General features: G+C 44.7%; 1 protein-coding gene across 1 annotated transcript in view; it reads left to right on the forward strand.

Moving 5' to 3' along the window:
• Positions 1–1,424: 1,424 nt before the first annotated feature.
• Positions 1,425–21,387, forward strand: part of LOC112238293 (sodium-dependent neutral amino acid transporter SLC6A17-like) — a 50,759-nt gene continuing 30,796 nt past the window's right edge. The window contains exons 1-3 of the mRNA XM_042304222.1: positions 1,425–1,773; positions 17,305–17,719; positions 20,936–21,093. Coding sequence (XP_042160156.1) covers positions 17,422–17,719; positions 20,936–21,093 — 456 coding nt within the window. The 5' untranslated portion in view covers positions 1,425–1,773; positions 17,305–17,421. The remainder of the gene's footprint in view (positions 1,774–17,304; positions 17,720–20,935; positions 21,094–21,387) is intronic.

Genomic DNA, 21,387 nt, shown 5'->3' on the forward strand with positions numbered 1-21,387 from the left:
CCACACATTTCTTGTTAACAAACTATAGTTTTGGCAAGTCGGTTAGCACATCTACTTTGTGTATGACACAAGGTATTTTTCCAAAAATTGTTTGCAGACAGATTATTTCATTTATAATTCACTGTATCACAATTCCAGTGGGTCAGAAGTTTACATACACTAAGTTGACTGTGACTTTAAACAGCTTGGAAAAATCCAGAAAACAATGTCATGGATTTAGAAGCTCCTGATAGGTTAATTGACATCATTTGAGTCAATTTGAGGTGTACTTGTGGATGTATTTCAAGGCCTACCTTCAAACTCAGCGCCTCTTTGCTTGACATCATTGGAACAATTTTAAAAATCACCCAAGACCTCAGAAAATAGATTGTAGACCTCCACAAGTCTGGTTCATCCTTGGGAGCAATTTCCAAACGCCTGAAGGTACCACGTTCATCTGTACAAACAATAGTACGCAAGTATAAACATCATGGGACCGACGCAGCCGTCATACCGCTCAGGACTGGTGCACTTCAAAAAATAGATGTCATCATAAGGAATGAAAATGATGTGGATATATTGAAGCAACATATCAAGACATCACTCAGGATCACAATGACCCCAGGCATGCTTCCAAAGTTGTGGCAAAATGGCTCAGGAAATTAAAGCTTGTTACACCAGCTCTGTCAGGAGGAATGGGCAAAATGGGTCTTCCAAATGGACAATGACCCCAGGCATGCTTCCAAAGTTGTGGCAAAATGGCTTAAGGACAACAAAGTCAAGGTATTGGAGTGGCCATCACAAAGCCCTGACATCAATCCTATAGAAGATGTGTGGCACAACTGAAAAAGTGTGTGCGATCAAGGATCCTACAAACCTGACTCAGTTACACCAGCTCTGTCAGGAGGAATGGGCTAAAATTCACCCAACTTATTGTGGGAAGCTTGTGGAAGGCTGCCTGAAACGTTTGACCCAAGTTAAACAATTTAAAGGCAATGCTAGCAAATAGTAATTGAGTGTATGTAAACTTCTTACACACAGGAAATGTGTTGAAAAAAAAGCAAAAATAAATAATTATCTCTATTATTATTCTGACACCTAAAACAGGGAATTTTACTAGGATTAAATGTCAGGAATTGTGAAAAACGGTGTTTAAATGTATCTGGCTAAGGTGCATGTAAACTTCCGACTTCAACTGTACCTTGTTGTGTTGAACAACATGCACCATTACTTTAACTGCCCTCCCTCAGGGACAAATAGCAGCACCTCGACTGTTATTGTCTGACAGAAACATACTATATGCTTTAAAATAGGTATATAAACATCGGCTGACGTAAGAAAGAGAGGATGACTCAAACCAGCGTCAGGCATCTTGATGGGGAGAAAAAAAACCTTCACCATAGTCAACTCTAAATACAGGGAGTTGTCCTACAAATATTAACCACGTGGAAGGAACCTCAACAGGGGTTTTCAGAAAGAATATAGACAATATCAGTGCTGGATTGATGAAGTAATACAATACATTGTCGTTAATGTGTGTAAAAGTGACCGTTATTGTCCGTTAAACTTGCCAATGAGAACCATTGGTGTCTGTCTCTGTCTCTGTCTGCGTCAGACTTTACGCGCATCACCGCATGTCATTTTCCACCAAGGAACTCGCGGTGATTTTGCATCTCTGCGCGCAGAGAGATGCTGGTTTCGGAGGTTGTGCCTGAATGAAGATTTGCCTTACTAAATGTGTGAATTTTTAATTGTTTTGAGAACAAATACTTTTGCTGTTGTACTTTGAATAAGGTAAGGAGGGCATTTACGATTCTTAATCCTTTCTTTCCATTTAGCAACGCATTAGGCTACTCGATTGCATCATGAAATATCTAGGCTAATAATAAGATAATCGTTAAAGTCAATGGAAAATAATTGTCATGTCTCACCTTTTCAAATGTGCATGATTGTTTCATAGGCTATTTCATACTGTAGCTTTGTCTTTTTGAAAGCGTTCGTCTTTTTTCCGTGCGATTTGAGGCTGAGCGCTCATTGGCGCGGTCACTCTAGGTTGCGGTGCTGTCCACAATATTTAGTTCGATTATAAAGCCCTACAATAAGCATCCCCGACGTTCAGGTATAGCATTTATTGAGTGATCAGGTCACATATGGAGGAAATAGGCTACCGTGCTCTGTCTTTGGATGCATGGACATCTTATTCGGGGTTTTCTTACCTTGACCTTGGCGACGATTCATGAAATGTGTCCTCCAGCTGTGCACTGTTTGAAGCAATAGTGTTTATTTTTTTTCCACAAGGAGTCACACACGACACAGTGTACCTGTGGACATTAGGCCAATTGGCTATGACATGATGGTGTCTCTCAGTTGAGTTGGGCCTGGAGGAGGCACCCCTAAGTGGGAAGATGCTAGATGTAAAGATGCTATGGGATTTCAACTCCGTTTTTAAAAAGTCCCAAATCCTCTCAAAACCACATGGAATAGAATAGTTTATATAGAATATAATAATTTGTTGTCTTCAGAAAAGGCAATTATTTCCCCCAGTATACAACAATATACTATAGTTTTGAGTTTGACATGGGATGTACTGAAACTGTCCAAGAACAAGTGATTAGACTCAATATGGGTGGACCATGGCCTGGATATATTTAATTCACTCCTAGCCTCTATCCCGGTTGTGAATAGGGTGTGATGTCTGGCAGGTTAGGGCTAGTTCACTTCTATTTTGTCACAGTAACACTATGTGATTGGCAGCAGTCCTTCCAAGAGATGACAATGACAGTCTGTGAGATAGTGAGAGGAGGAGAGGTTGGGTTTCACTGATGCTGCAGGGATGGAATGTACATTTAACAGGAAGAACCATTGCCTAGCAACCCCATTTGGATAAAGTGGAGCATCTCCTCTAGAAATGGCACCACAAGGACCTGGACTGTTATGATGTAAGCAACAACTCTTCCCTGGAGAGATGGGGTCTTACTGGTTGGTCTGATTGCAGGTTTCAGCTATCTACTACTATCCAAATACCCTTCTTAACTTCATTTTGTGTTGTTTACACAGGGTTTGTTACGTAGCGTCACTACTCTCCACATGTATGAAGGATCCATCCAGTTATTCGGCCTACAGAAATGCCATGATTCATAGTTGATGAGCAGACACGACAACAGTCTGGTTGATAAGGTCAAGGCTAAAGTGACAGACAGTCAGACAGGTCTGAGGGCCCCAGGATACTGTAGCTCATTTCTCTCTCTCTCTCTCTCTCTCTCTCTCTCTCTCTCTCTCTCTCTCTGTTCCTCTTTCTTTCTCTCCATTTCTCTACACCCCCCCTCTCGCGTGTGCTCTCTCTCTCTTGCTCTCTCCCCTGTCTCCCTCTCTCTTTGTCCCTCTCTTTCTTTCTCTCACTCTCTCTCTTTCTCTCTCTCTCTCTCTCTCTCTGACTTCCTACAGTGAGAAGTGAATCACTCAGTAGATTTTCATCTGATAAACTATCCCAACATCTACTAAACATAGTATTTAAGGCCAGAGGTTTCCAACTTGATCATGATTTGCGTACGCACCATAAATAGGAGGCCACTATAGGCCAGAAATAAATCATTGTCAAGTGTCAGTTGTGCAGAGGTGAGGACGGAGTCAGGCACAGGACACAGAACCGATTAAAATAACGTATTTTACTCTGAAAAATAAACAGCCAATAAATCCACGCAGGGATAGCAAACCCGAACACAAAAGACTAACACAAAACCAGGAACAAACACGCACAAAACATAATGAGAACCAGAGGGTTAACACATGGAAACAGAAACGTAGATCGGTGGCAGCCAGAAAGCCGGTGACGACGACCGCCGAACACCGCCCGAACAAGGAGAGGCACCAACTTCGGTGGAAGTCGTGACAATAATCTCTAGGCTATGTCACAAATAGCACCCTATTCCCTATGTAGTGCACTACTTTTGATAGGGCTCTGGTGCACTAACTAGTCCGACGAGCCTGACGTGAATTACATACTGCTTTCCCCTGAACAGGCCCAGATCCCCGTCATTTGCGGGAAGAGAAGGGGGAGAAAATGGGGCCAGAGGGCAGGCTGCTTTCTGAGAATTCGTAGGCGATCAAATAAATCTCCACTGCCTTCCATTCTGCTAGCAAACGTGCAATCTTTCGAAAATAAAATCGATGACCTACGCGGAAGATTAAACTACCAACGTGACATTCAAAACTGTAATATCTTATGCTTCACGGAGTCGTGGCTGAATGAGGACATTATCAACATGCAGTTGGCTGGTTATATGCTGTATCAACAGGATAGAACAACAGCGTCTGGTAAGACAAGGGGCGGCGGACTCTGTCTTTTTGTAAATAACAGCTGGTGCACGATACCTAAGGAAGACTCTAGATTTTGCTCGCCTGAGGTTAAGTGTCTCATGATAAGCTGTAGACCACACAATCAGCCTAGAGAGTTTTCATCTGTATTTTTCCTTTGCTGTCTACATACACCACAGACTGATGCTAAGCACTAAGATCGCACTCAATGAGCTATATTCCGCCAAAAGCAAACAGGAAAACTCTCACCCAGAGGTGGCGCTCCTAGTGGCCGGGGACTTTAATGCAGGGAAACTTAAATCAGTCTTACCAAATTTCTATCAGCATGTTAATTTAATGTCCAGCTGGAAAAAAACTTTGAACCACTTTTACTCCACACACAGAGATGCATACAAAGCTCCCCTCACCCTCCATTTGGCAAATCCTGCTTACAAGCAAAAATAAAAGCAGGAAGCACCAGTGACTCGATCAATAAAAAAGTGGTCAGATGAAGCAGATGCTAAGTTACAAGATTGTTTTGCTAGCTCAGACCAGAATTTGTCCCGGGAAGCACAGCCGAGAGCAAATAACACTGAAACATGCATGAGAGCACCAGCTGTTCCGGAAGACTGTGTGATCATACTCTCCGCAGCCTGCAGTCCATTGATTATTGATTTCCATTACCATTAATATTTATCTATTTCTTCTGCTATTGGTCACTATTATTCCTCTTTACATGTATATATTACCATTAGTATATTGAGCCTCCTGAGTGGCGCAGCTGTCTAAGGCACTGCATCTCAGTGCAAGGGGTGTCACTACATTCCCAGGTTTGAATCCAGGCTGAATCATATCTGGCTGTGATTGGGAGTCCCATAGGGCGGTGCACAGTTGGCCCAGCGTCGTCCGGGTTTGGCCAGGGTAGGCCGATGTTGTAAATGAGAATTTGTTCTTAACTGAATTGCCTAGTTAAATAAATACTAAATATTACGAGAAGTATGTATATATTCCTGCTATCACACAATTTTCAGCCCTGTATATAACTACCAGTACATTTTTATTGTATAAACCCACCTCAACCAATCCAGTACCCCTGCACATCGAATAAGGTACGGGTACTGACCTGTATATACAACCAGTCCTGTATCCCTGTACGTTGAATAAGGTACTGAGACTGACCTGTATATACAACCACTCCAGTACCCCTGTACGTTGAATAAGGTACTGGTACTGACCTGTATATACAACCAGTCCTGTATCCCTGTACGTTGAATAAGGTACTGGTACTGACCTGTATATACAAGCAGTCCAGTACCCCTGTACGTTGAATAAGGTACTGGTACTGACCTGTATATACAACCAGTCAAATCAAATCAAATTTTATTTGTCACATACACATGGTTAGCAGATGTTAATGCGTGTGTAGCGAAATGCTTGTGCTTCTAGTTCCGACAATGCAGTAATAACGAACAAGTAATCTAACTAACAATTCCAAAAAACTACTGTCTTATACACAGTGTAAGGGGATAAAGAATATGTACATAAGGATATATGAATGAGTGATGGTACAGAGCAGCATAGGCAAGAGACAGTAGATGATATCGAGTACAGTATATACATATGAGATGAGTATGTAAACCAAGTGGCATAGTTAAAGTGGCTAGTGATACATGTATTACATAAGGATGCAGTCGATGATATAGAGTACAGTATCTACGTATGCATATGAGATGAATAATGTAGGGTAAGTAACATTATATAAGGTAGCATTGTTTAAAGTGGCTAGTGATATATTTACATCAGTCCTGTATCCCTGTACGTTGAATAAGGTACTGAGACTGACCTGTATATACAACCAGTCCTGTATCCCTGTGCGTTGAATAAGGTACTGGTACTGACCTGTATATACAACCACTCCAGTACCCTGTATGTTGAATAAGGTACTGACACTGACCTGTATATACAACCAGTCCAGTACCCCTGTACATCGAATAAGGTACGGGTACTGACCTGTATATACAACCAGTCCTGTATCCCTGTACGTTGAATAAGGTACTGAGACTGACCTGTATATACAACCACTCCAGTACCCCTGTACGTTGAATAAGGTACGGGTACTGACCTGTATATACAAGCAGTCCTGTACCCCTGTACGTTGAATAAGGTACTGACACTGACCTGTATATACAACCACTCCTGTACCCCTGCATGTTGAATAAGGTACTGGTACTGACCTGTATATACAAGCAGTCCAGTACCCCTGCATGTTGAATAAGGTACTGGTATTGACCTGTATATACAACCACTCCAGTACCCCTGTACATTGAATAAGGTACTGGTACTGACCTGTATATACAACCACTCCTGTACCCCTGCATGTTGAATAAGGTACTGACACTGACCTGTATATACAACCAGTCCAGTACCCCTGTACATTGAATAAGGTACTGGTACTGACCTGTATATACAACCAGTCCTGTACCCCTGCATGTTGAATAAGGTACTGACACTGACCTGTATATACAACCAGTCCAGTACCCCTGTACATTGAATAAGGTACTGGTACTGACCTGTATATACAACCACTCCTGTACCCCTGCATGTTGAATAAGGTACTGACACTGACCTGTATATACAACCAGTCCAGTACCCCTGTACATTGAATAAGGTACTGGTACTGACCTGTATATACAACCACTCCTGTACCCCTGCATGTTGAATAAGGTACTGGTATTGACCTGTATATACAACCACTCCTGTACCCCTGCATGTTGAATAAGGTACGGGTACTGACCTGTATATACAACCACTCCAGTACCCCTGTACGTTGAATAAGGTACTGACACTGACCTGTATATACAACCACTCCTGTACCCCTGCATGTTGAATAAGGTACTGACACTGACCTGTATATACTTTTATTCGCGTGTTTCTTTAACTCATCGTAGTTCTTGTGTTTTTTATTCTTACTTTCATTATTTTTTTCTACTTTCTATTACTATCTATATTGGTATCGGTGTATTGTTGGGAAACAGCTCTGAATGTAAGAATTTCACTGTACTGTTTTACACCTGTTGTATCCTGTGTACGTGGCGAATAAACATTGTAACATGAATAGAATGGGCGTCCCCATTCAAGTCAATGATGGCATAATGGATGGACTGATGGCCATTGCTAAAATATGTGCTACGATTCAAATCAACTGACATTGCAAAAAATCCATTCCATTGCATGAGCCACATCAGTTAGTATAATTTGAATGAACATTCTACATTACCATGGAAATGATTGCATCACCATACCAGGCAGCCATTGTGAGTGTACCCATGAGTTTACCAGTCAAATCGCCAGGGTTAGAGCTTATAACCAAGCCTGTTTCATTCATTATCTTTCTATGTGTTCTGCGGCTGCATTGTGGTCATTCAGTCAGCTGTTCGTTCAACCGCAAAATATTTAATAATAATAATAGTTTAAACTGTTATGACTGTCTTCATTCATAACCATCACGGTTACACGGTTATATTGTAATTGTGCCAGCCCTACCTAGAGTTAAAGTCAAAAGTTTACATACACCTTAGCCAAATACATTTAAACTCAGTTTTTCACAATTCCTGATATTTAATCCTAGTAAGAATTCCGTGTCAGTTAGGATCACCACTTTATTTTACGAATTTGAAATGGCAGAATATAAGTAGAGAGAATTATTTATTTCAGCTTTTATCTATTTCATCACATTCCCAGTGGCTCAGAAGTTGCACACACTCAATTAGTATTTGGTAGCATTGCCTTTAAATTGTTTTACTTGGGTCAAATGTTTCGGGTAGCCTTCCACAAACTTCCCACAATAGGTTGGGTGAATATTGGCCCATTCCTCCTGACAGAGCTGGTGTAACTGAGTCAGGTTTGTAGACCTGTAGACTCTTTTTGTATCCAAATCCGGCTTTAAACTTCTTCACAACAGTATCTCGGACCTGCCTGGTGTGTTCCTTGTTCTTCATGATGCTCTCTGCGCTTTTAACGGACCTCTGAGACTATCACAGTGCAGGTGCATTTATACAGAGACTTGATTACACACAGGTGGATTGTATTTATCATCATTAGTCATTTAGGTCAACATTGGATCATTCAGAGATCCTCACTGAACTTCTGGAGAGAGTTTGTTGCAATGAAAGTAAAGGGGCTGAATAATTTTGCACGCCCAATTTTTCAGTTTTTGATTTGTTAAAAAAGTTTGAAATATCCAATAAATGTCGTTCCACTTCATGATTGTGTCCCACTTGTTGTTGATTCTTCACAAAAAAATACAGTTTTATATCTTTATGTTTGAAGCCTGAAATGTGGCAAAAGGTTGCAAAGTTCAAGGGGGCCGAATACTTTCGCAAGGCACTGTACATATGAGATGAGTAATGTAGGGTATGTAAACATTACATAAAGCGGCATTGTTTCAAGTGACTAGAGATATGTTTATTACCTCCATTTTTTTTTTATTATTAAAGTAGCTAGAGATTTGAGTCAGTATGTTGGCAGCAGCCACTCAATGTTAGTGATGGCTGTTGAACAGTCTGATGGCCTTGAGATAGAAACTGTTTTTCAGTCTCTCGGTCCCAGCTTTGATGCACCTGTACTGACCTCTCCTTCTGGATGATAGCGGGGTGAACAGGCAGTGGCTTGGGGGGTTGTTGTCCTTGATGATCTTTTTGACCTTCCTGTGACATCGGGTGGTGTAGGTGTACTGGAGGGCAGGTAGTTTGCCCCCGGTGATGCATTGTGCAGACCTCACTACCCTCTGGAGAGCCTTACGGTTGTGGGCGGAGAAGTTGCCGTACCAGACAGTGATACAGCACGACAGGATGCTTTCGATTGTGCATCTGTAAAAGTTTATGAGTGTTTTCGGTGACAAGCCAAATTTCTTCAGCGCCTGTCAGACTGCACCTTCTTCACGATGCTGTCTGTGTGGGTGGACCATTTCAGTTTGTCCATGATGTGTACGCCGAGGAACTTAAAACTTTCCATCTTCTGCACTACTGTCCTGTCAATGTGGATAGGGGGCTGCTCCCTCTGCTTTTTCCTGAAGTCCCACGATCATCTCCTTTGATTTGTTGACGTTGAGTGTGAGGTTATTTTCCTGACACCACACTCTGAGGGCCCTCACCTCCTCCCTATAGGCCGTCTCGTTGTTGTTGGTAATCAAGCCTACCACTGTAGTGTTGTCTGCAAACTTGATGATTGAGTTGGAGGCGTGCATGGCCACGCAGTCATGGGTGAACAGTGAGTACAGGAGAGGGCTGAGAACACACCCTTGTGGGGCCCCAGTGTTGAGAATCAGCGGGGTGAAGAAAAAGAGGTCGACCGATTAATCGGAATGGCCGATTAATTAGGGCCGATTTCAAGTATTCATAACAATCAGAAATCGGTATTCTTGAACGCCGATTTGCCATTTTTAGTTTTTACACCTTTATTTAACTAGGCAAGTCAGTTAATTAACTTCTTGGATATAGGGGGCGCTCTTTTAATTTATGGATAAAAAAACGTGCCCGTTTTAAGCGCAATATTTTGTCACGAAAAGATGCTTGACTATGCATATAATTGGCAGCTTTGGAAAGAAAACACTCTAACGTTTCCAAAACTGCAAAGATATTATCTGTGAGTGCCACAGAACTCATGCTACAGGCGAAACCAAGATGAAACTTCAACCAGGAAATGGGCAGAATTTTTGAGGCTCTGTTTTCCATTGTCTCCTTATATGGTTGTGAATGCGCCGGGAATGAACCTGCCCTTTCTATCGTTTCTCCAAGGTGTCTGCAGCATTGTGACGTATTTGTAGGCATATCATTGGAAGATTGGCCATAAGAGACTACATTTGCCAGGGGTCCGCCCGGTGTCCTTTGTCTAAATTGGAGCGTAATCTTCAACTGGAGGCATTTTCCATTGAGATTCAGAGGAGAACGCACACTTCCACGAACGATATATCATCGAAGAGATATGTGAAAAACACGTTGAGGATTGATTCTAAACAACGTTTACCGTGTTTCAGTCGATATTATGGAGTTGATTTGGAAAAAAGTTTGACGTTTTGATGACTGAATTTTCGGGTTTTTTTGGTAGCCAAACGTGACGCACCAAACGGAGCGATTTCTCCTAAACAAATAATCTTTCAGGAAAAACGGAACATTTGCTATCTAACTGAGAGTCTCCTCATTGAAAACATCCGAAGTTCTTCAAAGGTAAATTATTTATTTGAATGTTTTTCTGGTTTTTGTGAAAATGTTGCCTGCTGATGCTGACGCTAAATGCTAGGCTAGCTGCGCTAGCTATCAATACTGTTACACAAATGCTTGTTTTGCTATGGTTGAGAAGCATATTTTGAAAATCTGAGATGACAGTGTTGTTAACAAAAGGCTAAGCTTGAGAGCTAGCATATTAATTTAATTTCATTTGCGATTTTCATGAATAGTTAACGTTGTGTTATGCTAATGAGCTGCGGGGATAATTACACTCCTGGATACAGGTTTTTTTTGTAGCTAAACGTGATGAACAAAACAGAGCGATTTGTCCTAAACAAATAATCTTTTTGGAAAAACTGAACATTTGCTATCTAACTGAGAGTCTCCTCATTGAAAATATCTGAAGTTCTTCAAAGGTAAATGATTTTATTTGAATGCTTTTCTTGTTTTTGTGAAAATGTTGCATGCTGAATGCTACGCTAAATGCTACGCTAGCTATCAATAATCTTACACAAATGCTTGTTTTGCTATGGTTGAAAAGCATATTTTGAAAATCTGAGATGACAGTGTTGTTAACAAAAGGCTAAGCTTGAGAGCTAGCATATTTATTTCATTTCATTTGCGATTTTCATGAATAGTTTCCGTTGCGTTATGGTAATGAGCTTGAGGCTGTATTCACGATCCCGGATCCGGGATGGCTAGAATCAGGTTAAGGTTAATTAAGAACACATTCTTATTGTCAATGACGGCCTAGGAACGGTGGGCTAACTGCCTTGTTTAGGGGTACCTTGTCAGCTCTGGGATTCAATCTTGCAACCTTACGGTTAACTAGTCCAACGCTCTAACCACCTGCTTCTCATTGCACTCCACAAGGAGCCTGCCTGTTACGCGTAGAAGCCAAGGTAAGTTGTTAGCAAGCATTAAATTTATCTTATAAAAAACAATGAATCTGTAAGGTACTGGGTGTCGTGAGGGTGAAGTCAGGCGCAGGAAAGCAGAGAGTTCAATATAGTGCTCCTTTAATGCACACACGGTGAACCACGGCCACCCCACTTTTGGGTGCTCAAACAAAATGCCACAGACACACAGGGAACGAAAACAGTCCAGCATTAAATACACGAACACGTTCGTCTGTAGCAAACACCAGGGTTACAATGATCAAAGAAACTGGCGGGCCGGCTGACTAATAAAGCCAAACTAATACAACCAACTCAAAACAGGTGTAATCAATAAACACATATAAGGAGGGGGAGAAAAGAATCAGTGGCAGCTAGTAGGCCGGCGACGACGACCGCCGAGCGCCACCGAACAGGAAGGGGAGCCACCTTCGGTCGGAGTCGTGACAGTACCCCCCCCTGACGCGCGGCTCCCGCAGCGCGCCGACACTGGCCTCGAGGTCGACCCGGAGGACGAGGCGCAGGGAGATCCGGATGGAGAAGATGGAAATCCCTCAACATTGACGGATCCAAAATGTCCCCCACCGGTACCCAGCACCTCTCCTCCGGACTGTACCCCTCCCAGTCCACAAGGTACTGCAGGCCCCTCACCCGGCGTCTCGAGTCCAGAATGGCCCGTATCGTGTACGCCGGGGACCCCTCGATGTCCAGAGGGGGAGGAAGGACCTCCGGCACCTCACCGTCCTGCAGGGGACCAGCTTCCACCGGCCTGAGGAGAGACACATGAAACGAGGGGTTAATATGATAATAGGAAGGGAGTTGTAATCGATAACACACCTCGTTTATTCTCCTCAGGACTTTGAAGGGCCCTACACACTGCGGCCCCAGCTTCCGGCAGGGCAAACGGAGGGGCAGGTTTCGAGGTCGAGAGCCAGACCCTGTCCCCCGGTACAAACACCGGGGCCTCACTGCGGTGGCGGTCAGCACTCCTTTTCTGCCGTCCACTAGCTTGTTGGAGAGATTCCTGGACGGCCCTCCAAGTCTCTTTGGAGCGCTGCAACCATTCCTCCACCGCAGGAGCCTTGGTCTGGCTCGGATGCCATGGTGTCAGGACCGGCTGGTACCCCAACACACACTGAAAGGGGGACACGTTAGTGGAGGAGTGGCATAGTGAGTTCTGGGCCATTTCGGCCCAGGGGATGTATCTCGCCCACTCCCCTGGCCAGTCCTGGCAATACGACCACAGAAACCTACCCTGGTTGACTCTCTCCACCTGCCCATTACTCTCGGGGTGATAACCGGAGGTCAGGCTGACCGAGACCCCCAGACACTCCATGAACGCCCTCCATACTCGGGATGTGAACTGGGGGCCCCGATCAGAAACGATGTCCTCCGGCACCCCATAGTGCCGGAAGACGTGGGTGAATGATGCCTCCGCAGTCTGTAGGGCTGTAGGGATACCCGGGCAATGGGACGCGGTTTTCCACTCGTCTCCCTTCCGAATACGCACCAGACTATACGCGCTCCTGAGATCCAGTTTTGTGAAGAACTGCACTCCGTGAAATGATTCCACCGCCGTAGCAACCCCACTGTGATGGCATTTAGACCTCTATAATCAATAGACGGACGCAAACCTCCCTCCTTTTTCTTCACAAAAAAGAAACTCGAGGAGACGGGTGAGATGGAGAACCGAATGTACCCCTGTCCCAGAGACTCCGTGACATATGTCTCCATAGCCAACGTCTCCTCTTGGGACAATGGGTACAGGTGACTCTTGGGAAGCGCAGCGTTTACCTGGAGATCTATCGCACAATCCCTTCCCGGTCGATGAGGTGGTAATTTAGTCGCTTTCTTTTTACTGAAAGCGATTGCCAAATCGTGTGTCCTCTCCGACCACAGCTGGTGCAGGGGGGCCTCCTCCTCCGGTACCCCTCGGCACGGCCCCTCCCAACTCCATCGGAACAGGAGAGAAGGTGCTGGGTGGTGGAACGCACAGGACCCTCTCCAAACGCCAGCGGGCAGCCAGCAGATTGTCCAGTCGGATGGACATGTCAATCAGCTCATCCAGGGAAAGAGCGGTGTCCCGACACGCTAGCTCCCTGCGGATGTCCTCCCGGAGACTACACCGGTAGTGGTCGATAAGGGCTCTGTCGTTCCACCCAGATCCTGCTGCCAAGGTCCGGAACTCCAGCGCGTAATCCTGGGCGCTCCTCTTCTCCTGCCTGAGATGGAATAGTCATTCTCCTGCCGCTCGGCCCTCTGGAGGGTGGTCAAACACGGCACGGAAACGGCGGAAAAACTCTGGGTAGTGCTCCTTCGCTGAGTCTGGGCCATTCCGGACTGCGTTCACCCACTCCGGAGCACGACCCGTGAGGCAGGAGATGAGGACACTCACCCTCTCCGCTCCCGAGGGAGTGGGTCTTACGGTGGCCAGGTACAGTTCCAGTTGGAGTAAGAACCCCTGGCACCCTGCCGCCACTCCATCATAATCCCTCGGGAGCGTAAGACGGAGAGCGCTGGAGCCGGGGAGTCTCGAGATAGGGAAGCTGAAGGTGGAGAGAGGAGACCACTCCTCGCCCATCGGTCCATTCTCTCCATCACCTGATCCATAGCCATTCTGATCCGATGGAGAACGGTGGTATGGTGGAGAACCCGTTCCTCCATCAATGGGAAAGGGTTGGCCGATGCTCCTGCTGACTTCATTTTCTTGGTGCGGGATTCTGTAAGGTACTGATTGTCGTGAGGGTGAAGTCAGGCGCAGGAAAGCAGAGAGTTCAATATAGTGCTCTTTTAATGCACACATGGTGAACCACGGCCACCCCACTTTTGGGTGCTCAAACAAAATGCCCCAGACACAGAGAACGAAAACAGTCCAGCACTAAATACACGAACACGTTCGTCTGTAGCAAACACCAGGGTTACAATGATCAATCCCGCACAAAGAAACGGGCGGGCCGGCTGACTAATAAAGCCCAACCAATACAACTAATCAATAAACACATAAAAGAATCAGTGGCAGCTAGTAGGCCGGCGATGACGACCGCCGAGCGCCACCCGAACGGGAAGGGGAGCCACCTTCGGTCGGAGTCACAACAGAATCGATCAATCATAATCACTAGTTAACTACACATGGTTGATGATATTACTAGTTTATCTAGCGTGTCCTGCGTTGCATATAATCAATGCAACGCAGGGGGATGATTTAACAAAAAGCACAATCATTGCACAACTGTACGTAACCTAAACACCAATGCCTTTCTTAAAATCAATACACAGAAGTATATATTTTTAAACCTGCAATATTAACCAGGTGAAATTGTGTCACTTCTCTTGCGTTCATTGCACGCAGAGCCAGGGTATATGCAACCGGTATCAGCTTTTTTTGGTCCTCCAATAATCGGTAATGGTATCGGCGTTGAAAAATCATAATCGGTCAACCTCTAGTGGAGATGTTGTTTCCTACCCTCAACACCTGGGTGCGGCCTTTCAGAAAGTCCATGACCCAGTTGCACAGGGCAGGGTTGAGCCCCAGGGTCTCGAGCTTAATGACGAGTTTGGAGGGTACTATGGTGTTAAATGCTTAGCTGTAATCGATGAACAGCATTCTTAAATAGGTATTCATCTTGTCCAGATGGGTTAGGGCAGTGTGCAGTGTGATTGCGAGTGTGTTGTCTGTGGACCTATTGGGGCAGACCCTAGTGGGTCTAGGGTGTCAGGTAGGGTGGAGGTGATATGATTCCCGACTAGTCTCTCAAAGCACTTCATGATGACAGAAGTGAGTGCTACGGGGCGATAGTCATTTGCCTCAGTTACCGTAGCTTTCTTGGGAACAGGAACAATGGTGTCCCTCTTGAAGCATGTGGGAACAGCAGACTGGGATAGGAATTGATTATATATGTCCTTAATCACACCAGCCAGCTGGTCTGCGCATGCACTGAGGACACGGCTACGGATGCCATCTGGGCCGGCAGCCTTGCGAGGGTTAAAACGTTTAAATGTTTTACTCACGTTGGCTGGGGTGAAGGAGAGCCTGCAGGTTTTGGTAACGGGCCGTGTCAGTGGCACTGTATTGTCCTCAAAGCGAGCAAAGAAGTTGTTTAATTTGTCTGGGAGCAAGACGCTGGTGACCGCGACTGGGCTGGTTTTCTTTTTGTAATCAGTGATTGACTGTAGACCCTGCCACATACGTCTCGTGTCTGGGCCGTTGAATTGCGACTCTACTTTGTCTCTATACTGACGCTTAGCTTGTTTGATTGCCTTGCGAAGGGAATAGCTAAACTGTTTGTATTCGGTCATGTTTCCGGTCTCCTTGCCATGATTAAAAGCAGTGGTTTGCACTTTCAGTTTTGCGTGAATGCTGCCATCAAGCCACGGTTTCTGGTTGGGGAAGGTTTTAATCGTCACCTTGGGTACAACATCACCGATGCACTTGTTAATAAACTCGCTCACCGAAACAGAGTATACATCAATGTTGTTATCTGAGGCTATCCGGAACATATTCCAGTCCACGTGATCGAAGCAATTTTGAAGCGTGGAATCCGATTGGTCGGACCAGCGTTGGAACAGACCCCAGCATGGACGTTTCTGTCTATAGGCTGGGAGCTACAAAATGGAGTTGTGGTCAGATTTGCCAAAAGGGACCATAGGACTTGTTTTACTGTGGATATAGATACTTTTGTAGCTGTTTCCTCCAGCATTTTCACATGGTACTCTGCTGCTGTTCTGTGATTGATTTGCACTTCTCGCACCAACGTACATTCATCTCTAGGAGACAGAACGCGTCTCCTTCCTGAGCTGTATGACGGCTGCATGGTCCCATGGTGTTTATACTTGCGTACTATTGTTTGTACAGATGAACGTGGTACCTTCAGGCGTTTGGAAATCGCTCCCAAGGATGAACCAGACTTGTGGAGGTCTACAATCTTTTTTCTTAGGTCTTGGCTGATTTCTTTTGATTTTCCCATGATGTCAAGCAAAGAGGCACTGAGTTTGAAGGTAGCCCTTGAAATACATCCACAGGTACACCTCCAATTGACACAAATGATGTCAATTAGCCTATCAGAAGCTTCTAAAGCCATGATATAATTTTCAGGAATTGTCCAAGCTGTTTAAAGGCCCAGTCAACTTAGTGTATGTAAACTTCTGACCCCACTGGAATTGTGATACAGTGAATTATAAGTGAAATAATCTGTCTGCCAACAATTGTTGGAAAAATACTTGTGTCATGCAGAAAGTAGATGTCCTAACCGACTTGCCAAAACTATAGTTTGTTAACAATAAATGTGTGGAGTGGTTGATAAACGAGTTTTAATGACTCCAACCTAAGTGTATGTAAACTTCCAACTTCAACTGTATAGCACAGACCCCTCCCCCCATCAGATGTACTGGCTAAACCAACAACATAGCATCCCTCTGAGGAAGGGACAGGAAAGGAGCTACTGACTTGTCAAGCAGCCAGTCAGCCGACCACCCCAAGCAGCCAGTCAGCCGGCCACCCCAAGCAGCCAACCAACCAACCAGAGATTAGAGGGTTTTACACAGTCTCCCTCCATAAAGTTACATTCAATTGCCCAATGCAGTGAGCTCAGGCGATTTCCATTCAGACTCAATTTCTAGACAAATCTCCTTTAGCTATTACCTTAGACCTGGCATAATTAATGGGACTGACATAAATACAGCTGAATCATGCTGAAATGTTAGGCTCTTTGATCAAAACTACTGTGGTTTTAAAGAGAGGAGACTGCTGTGGATAGGGTGTCTGTATTTGTCTAGTTGCATAAGTTATAGACATTGAGCTTTTGTCGCTGTAAATTATCTGTGTTTTAAGGCATATACAGAGACATATTTGCAAGTCTGATTGTTTATGACATAGAAAGATTTATCTAACCAACTCATAACTTGTCTCGTTCCAGGTTCAAGACAAAAAACATCTTTACGCCTCTATCTGTGGAATCTACCTTTTGACCATCTCTGACCCCTTCTGACATCGTACCCCTGACCCTAGACCACCCTCACCATCCACTGCCACCATGCCTAAAAACAGCAAGGTGACCCTGGGACTCCCTCACAGTGATCCCGTCACTGAGTCAGTGGCGGACCTCCTGACCCTGGCCGAGCCCCTGGACTATAAGAGCAGCCGGATGAGTATGGGTCTCAGCCCTGGGGCCCAGCCGGCCATGGGCAAGGGCCTGCTGCCTTCTCCAGGGGACGAGGAGGGGAGGCCGGCCTGGAACAGCAAGCTGCAGTACATCCTGGCCCAGGTCGGGTTCTCTGTGGGGCTGGGCAATGTCTGGAGGTTCCCCTACCTGTGTCAGAAGAACGGAGGAGGTGGGTAACGCTGGGGAATCTGGGTATTGTACTTTCTTACTGGTGGGGATTCTGGATAGTGTAGTCACAGGGGGGATATGGGTATCTTAGTCTTTGTCAGGATTATCTGTGGGGCTGGGAAATATTTGGAGGTTCCCCTACCTGTGTCACAAGAACAGAGGAGGTGGGTTCTGGGTATTGTAGTCACTCTTGGAGTGGGGGAATATGGATACTGTTGTCACTAGTGGGGATTATGGAAACTGTATTTTCTGTGGGGTGAGCTTCCCTATAGGCCTCACTATCGTATTGAGGTTCCTCTACCTAGGCCGGAAGAATGGAGGAGCTGGGTATTGTAGTCACCGGAGATTCTGGGCACTGTAGTTAATCTGCATACTGTAATTACTAATGAGGGTTTTTTGGAACTCTGTGAAGCAGTTACTGTGTTATAATAATGATGATGATAATGACGATCATGAAGACCCATGCTGTGTTTACTATGTATGTATCAGAACACCCTCATCCTTTACAGCTTTACAAGGCTTGAGAAAGTGCAGTTTGTTTTGATGTTACCAGTCACCCCAGGCTGGTGGAGAAATGGTGGGGGGTAAGAGCATCACATCTCTCGACAAGGCGGGTCATTGTTCTGGCAGACTGGACAGGTGTGAAATAGCAGGCAGTTGTAGCTGTCACTATTCACATTTTCTATGGTGTAGTAACAGGCTGAGTCAGGTAACATCCAATAGGTGACCCTGAGCATCTTGTTCACTTGTTGCAACAAGGATAAACATGGTGAAGGACTATAATACATTTGACTTCAAAGATATACTGCCCTTGGCTAGACTAGTACTATAATACCCTAGTATCCCCTAGTACAGTGTTTCCCAAAACGCGAGGGATGGAAGGTGGGTGCGGGTCCCCCCTCCGTCTTAAAATCATTGAATTAGTATATATATATATTACAGTTACATACAGTATATACATACAGTAGCAGTCAAAGGTTTGGACACACCTACTCATTCAAGAGTTTTTCTGTATTTTTACTATTTTCTACATTGTAGAATAATAGTGAAGACATCAAAACTATGAAATAACACATTTGGAATCATGTAGTAATTTTAAAAAATGTAAATTTATTTTATCTTTGAGATTCTTCAAAGTAGCCACCCTTTGCCTTGATGACATATTTGCACACTCTTGGCATTCTCTCAACCAGCTTCACCTGGAATGCTTTTCCAACAGTCTTGAAGGAGTTTCCACATATGCTGAGCACTTGTTGTCTGCTTTTCCTTCACTCTGCGGTCCAACTCACCCCAAAGCATCTCAATTGTGTTGAGGTCGGGTGATTGTGGAGGCCAGGTCATCTGATGCAGCACTCTATCACTCTCCTTCTTGGTCAAATAGCCCTTACACAGCCTGGAGGTGTGTTAGGTCATTGTCCTGTTGAAAAACAAATGATAGTCCCACTAAGCACAAACCACATGGGATTGCGTATCGCTGTAAAATGCTGTGATAGCCATGCTGGTTAAGTGTGCCTTGAATTCTAAGTAAATCAAGACAGTGTCTATATTATATATTCTGTATACCACTCTAACCTTATCACAACACTCAATGCAGCTTCAAATGCATTAAGAAAGAATGAAAGAAATTCCTGATATTTGAAATGCATTCCAGGTGACTAAATCATTAAGCTGGTTGAGACAATGCCAAGAGTGTGCAAAGCTGTCATCAAGGAAAAGGGTGGCTACTATATATAATATACATTTTGATTTGTTTAACAGTCTTTTGTTACTACATGATTCCATATGTGTTATTTCAATGTAGAAAATAGTAAAAATAAAGAAAAACACTTATTGAGTAGGTGTTCTATATATATATATATATATAAAACATTTTTTTAGGAACTCAGTCAGTCTCAACTTACTCTTAAAAGTCGTGTGCCATCAGGTGCCATTTCTAAACTGTTGTGTCCCAGTGAAACCTGACACGGTGGTAGCCTGTAACCTCAAGTCCAGGCTTGTCCTAGTGATGATTGATTCTGATGCTCCTTGACTACCCATTTGTGTCTCCCTACGTCTCCTCCTCTCCTCTCCTCTCCTCTCCTCTCCTCTCCTCTCCTCTCCTCTCCTCTCCTCTCCTCTCTCCTCTCCCCTCTCCTCTCCTCTCCTCTCCTCTCCTCTCCTCTCCTCTCCTCTCCTCTCCTCTCATCTTGTCTCCTCTCGTCTCGTCTCCTCTCCTCTCTCTCTCTCTTCCTCCTTTCCCCCTCCTTCATGTTCTCTCTATTCTATTGCCTTTTGATGAAAGGCCAGTAGAGATGACATTGAACAAAGGCTACAGTATTACAGTGCTCAATTACAGCAGCAAAAAGCACCACTATATTATAAGCCCTCCATCAAAATAATTGTGTTCCAAAGAGTAAAGAGCATTATAAACCTGGGCTTTCACTCTGCTGTGTTTGGATCCGCACAACCAGTCCAGGCCTCCTAGTCCCAGGTGTGTTATTACTGGGATTTGTTTTCTGGTCTCCTGGAATAGCAGCAGCAAGTGAGAGTTGGCTGGCAGCCAAGGTTGTGTTGATTATCAAATCAAATCAAATCAGGGTATTAGGGTATTCATTAGGGTGCAAATGTGTTGTTTGTGAGTGTATGACGATGCTCTGTGTGCTCAGTGGAGCTAAAAGAGGGAGAGTAGAGAGGTACAGTTTAGTGCAAGACAGAGGGAGACAGGAAGTGGTGAGGCTGCAGAAGGCAGAGAGAGACAGGAAGTGGTGAGGCTGCAGAAGACAGAGAGAGACAGGAAGTGGTGAGGCTGCAGAAGACAGAGAGAGACAGGAAGTGGTGATGCTGCAGAAGGCAGAGAGAGATGGGAAGTGGTGAGGCTGCAGAAGACTGAGAGAGACAGGAAGTGGTGAGGCTGCAGAAGACTGAGAGAGACAGGAAGTGGTGAGGCTGCAGAAGACTGAGAGAGACAGGAAGTGGTGAGGCTGCAGAGGTAGGATAATAGAAAACATGACCATGACAAACCAGTCTGTCTTTCTTGCTTGAGACATTTCTTTCAATGTGAAATATAGTGTTCTAGCCTTTTCCTTCCATCCAGAAGGCTGTTTAAATTTTACCTTTACTGACTTGTACCTAACCTCCTCCCTCTTCATTCTCCCTCTCCTTCTCATTCCTCTTTCTTCCACTTCTCCTTCCCATTCACTCTTCCCCATCCCCTCCCTCCACCCCCTTCCTCTCTCAGGTGCGTACCTGGTCCCGTACTTCATCCTCCTCATCCTCATCGGGATCCCTCTGTTCTTCCTGGAACTGGCGGTGGGACAGAGGATTAGGAGAGGCAGCATCGGGGTGTGGAACTACGTTTACCCTCAGCTAGGAGGCATCGGGGTCTCCAGTCTAATGGTGAGAGGCTTGCACACACACACTAAAGGACTGTGGCGGTCATGACATTTTGTCAGCCCGGTGAATGTCGTGCAAATAACTGCTGGTCTCATGGTACTTGACCGTTAATTACAATAAACACGTTTAGCATCTCTAGGCTTTGAGCTACTGGTGCGGACCTTTAGCACATCTACATTTTACATTTTTCTAATACATCCATTTGAATGTAGCCTACACCATCACACAATAAATCCATTATTTATTTAAGCAGGTTTAAAGAAATGTTATGATTTGAAGAAAATTGTACCTATTTCA

Source organism: Oncorhynchus tshawytscha, linkage group LG22 (assembly GCF_018296145.1).
Source record: "Oncorhynchus tshawytscha isolate Ot180627B linkage group LG22, Otsh_v2.0, whole genome shotgun sequence".
NCBI lineage: Eukaryota > Metazoa > Chordata > Actinopteri > Salmoniformes > Salmonidae > Oncorhynchus > Oncorhynchus tshawytscha.